General features: G+C 43.5%; 1 protein-coding gene across 1 annotated transcript; it reads left to right on the top strand.

The window, feature by feature from the left end:
* The first annotated feature begins 773 nt into the window (after nt 1–773).
* LOC146329655 (P2Y purinoceptor 14-like) lies at nt 774–2,261 on the top strand. Its single transcript, XM_084712463.1, has 2 exons — nt 774–1,033; nt 1,649–2,261. The coding sequence occupies exons 1-2, from the start codon at nt 801–803 to the stop codon at nt 2,235–2,237; spliced, it is 822 nt and encodes a 273-aa protein (XP_084568589.1). The 5' UTR covers nt 774–800; the 3' UTR covers nt 2,238–2,261.
* Nucleotides 2,262–2,701: the final 440 nt, after the last annotated feature.

The following is a 2,701-nucleotide window of genomic DNA, read 5'->3' as shown; positions in this document are numbered from 1 at the left end:
AGGCATATTGCATCACAGACTTTGTGCTTCGAACCTGGTTTTAGCTGGCCTAATGCACAAGTGGTTTTGACTCCAGTGTACCATGCAGATGATACTAAATGCACCTGGGCATGCCTTTGTTTCGCCTTAATTTGTAGACCCACTACCCATAGCCAAAAGAAAGCAATGCCACCTGCACCACTGGTTCATCTGCTTTGCGCCGCATGTAAGACAGGGCCCGAGGTCTTTGATTCCTTAAAGAAATAAACTCATTGTTATTGGCCCACTTTGATTCTGCAGCAGGCACTCCATACTTGCGTGGGTCACAAAATTCCTCCCCACCCCTACTTCCAGCCAGCTCCACTTCTTCTGATTCTGCACAAGTCCACATCCTCCTTCTTAAACCTGCCACATAACAAATGCAGATGCATTACTACCAAGGCCACCAGTGGTAACAATAAACATAATGGGTCTTGATAAGCTGCTTGCACAGACAACCTCTACAGCTGTTTTTCTGCCTGGTTAGAGGACACCCACCTCCAGAAATAGCATCCTCGTTTTTTGGTTGAGCCCATGTGCATAGCACAGTGAAAGCTAAATGTATGTTCACCATATTGTAAAAGATCCATGCAATGAAATTACTTTTATATTAATATGTTTGATTTACAGAAATTAAATTGGGTAGAACAATATTATCTTCTGTCTATCAAGATATTTTTTTCCATTTCAAAATTATCAAATTTGAATGCTGTGAACTGCTGTAAATCTCCACCCTCACCTGGTTTCCTCTGCAGGTGGGTTTGCTCCTCAACGGCTACATCATGAAGTTTTACTTCTGCCGAGTTCAGCAGCAGGCGCCCAGTAGCATTATGGTCTACCTGAAGAACTTGGCAGCTGCTGACTTCCTGCTGTGCCTGTCTCTCCCCATCCGCATCATCAACTACGCCAACAACTCTGTCACCATCCGCCTGTTCTACTGCAACTTTGGCGCCTCCGTCCTCTTCCTCAACATGTATGCCAGCATCCTGTTCATGGTCTACATTGCTGCTGACAGGTAAGCTAGAGGTGGGTGGCAATGTGGCATTGTGGGCATACAGAGTTGCCTGTCACTGGCTGTGTGTCAGGGTTTTGGATTTTACTTTACTTGTTTCCTGTTTTATTTTGAGTTTTTTGGCTCCTGTTTCCGCTGTTTTACTTCCAGTCTTTGTCTTTTTCTCTACCCCTTACTGATTACTTTCACCGGCCCCTGATTAGTTCCTTGTGTTATAGTTTTGTCGTTCCTTTATTTAATTGCCAGTTTGTCTTCCTGTCAAGCATAGAGTTCACATTTGGGTCTGTCCTCTTGTTTAATTACCGTGCTTGACACAACAAAACACTCTGGTCTTCTCAACTGCCCATCAGGGGCCGAAGTTGGTTGAACTTCACCTAAAGCATACTCATAATTTACTACAAATTTTATCAATATGAGCATATGTAACATATATGATCAATACGGTTATGTCAATACACAGAAAACAAAAACTGGGTTCAAAGTAGTGTGTTTGTTTTTGAAGTACATCTCTTACACTTACAATATCCTTTTGAGGAGAACATGAGGTCGATGCCGAACTTCAAGTTGAAACAGTTATTTGTTGAAGTTATGTACTGATGATGCCTCTCCTCTCTGCAGGTATCTGAAGATTGTCAAAGGAACTTCAGGAGGTCACATCCTGCAGACGGTGCATGCTGCTCACATTATTTCCACTCTAACCTGGTTTTTACTCCTGGCCATGATGAGCGCCTATGTCATTCTGTCTGTCTATACTCTGAAACCTTCGACCTCAGTCCCAGTAAGCTGTGAAGACTTACACAGTGACCAGCTCACCTTGCTCTATAAAATCATACATGTCTGCTCCGCCGCCATTTTCCTGCTTGTCCTTGTCTCTCTGGTCTTCTTCTACTACAGTGTCTCTCGCAGGGTGTCGCTGGCGCAGCAGACACAGCTAGAGTCCTCCAGTTCCAAGAAGCTCTTAAAGTCAAAGAGGAACATGTTAGTGCTGGTCTGTGTCTTCTGCTTTTGCTTCGTCCCCTATCACCTGATCCGCCTCCCCAACACTTACCTGTGGAGGAACTGTTCATGGCACAAAATTTTCTCCGACCTGTTGGAGCTGACCATGATAATGTCAGTTCTCAACATCTGCCTGGACCCGCTCATCTACTTCATCTTTTGCAAGGCGTTTAGGACACAGGTCCAGAGAGTGGCCTCTAGAAATAGGTAGTTACCATACAGTGGCCAGTTTCACAAGGAATATAGCAATACCAAGGTGGGTTTCTTGCCAGGTTTGGCTCCTGGCACACTGGAGCTGATGGAGTTAATTAGCTGCCTAGCTGTGGTGGCAGGAGCTAACTAGCTAATGCCAGTTACAGATAACAGCAGACAGTGATTAGCCTAATTAGCTAACTGCTGTCTGTGTGTCAGCTAATTCTGTAAAATAATTCACCTTGGTACTGCACTCTGTTGCTTAACTGGCCTGATAACATTTTGTGACTCTTCATGACAAGTGCAAAATGTGACACTCAACTTGAGGTCAAGGAAAAAGATTCATGACACACATAATAGTGACAGTTTAATGTGATGTTAGAATGTAAAGCTAAACAGTTTCTGTATGTTTGATAATGTCAAGTTGTCATAAGGAAGATGTCAAACAATGTCAGCTTTGCATTAAGAGTGCCATAATTAAAA

Source organism: Lutjanus erythropterus, chromosome 3 (genome assembly GCF_056507025.1).
Source record: "Lutjanus erythropterus isolate fLutEry1 chromosome 3, fLutEry1.hap2, whole genome shotgun sequence".
Lineage (NCBI taxonomy): Eukaryota > Metazoa > Chordata > Actinopteri > Lutjaniformes > Lutjanidae > Lutjanus > Lutjanus erythropterus.
The sequence above is the reverse complement of the archived record's forward strand: the minus strand, read 5'-3'. Positions and strand labels throughout refer to the sequence as shown.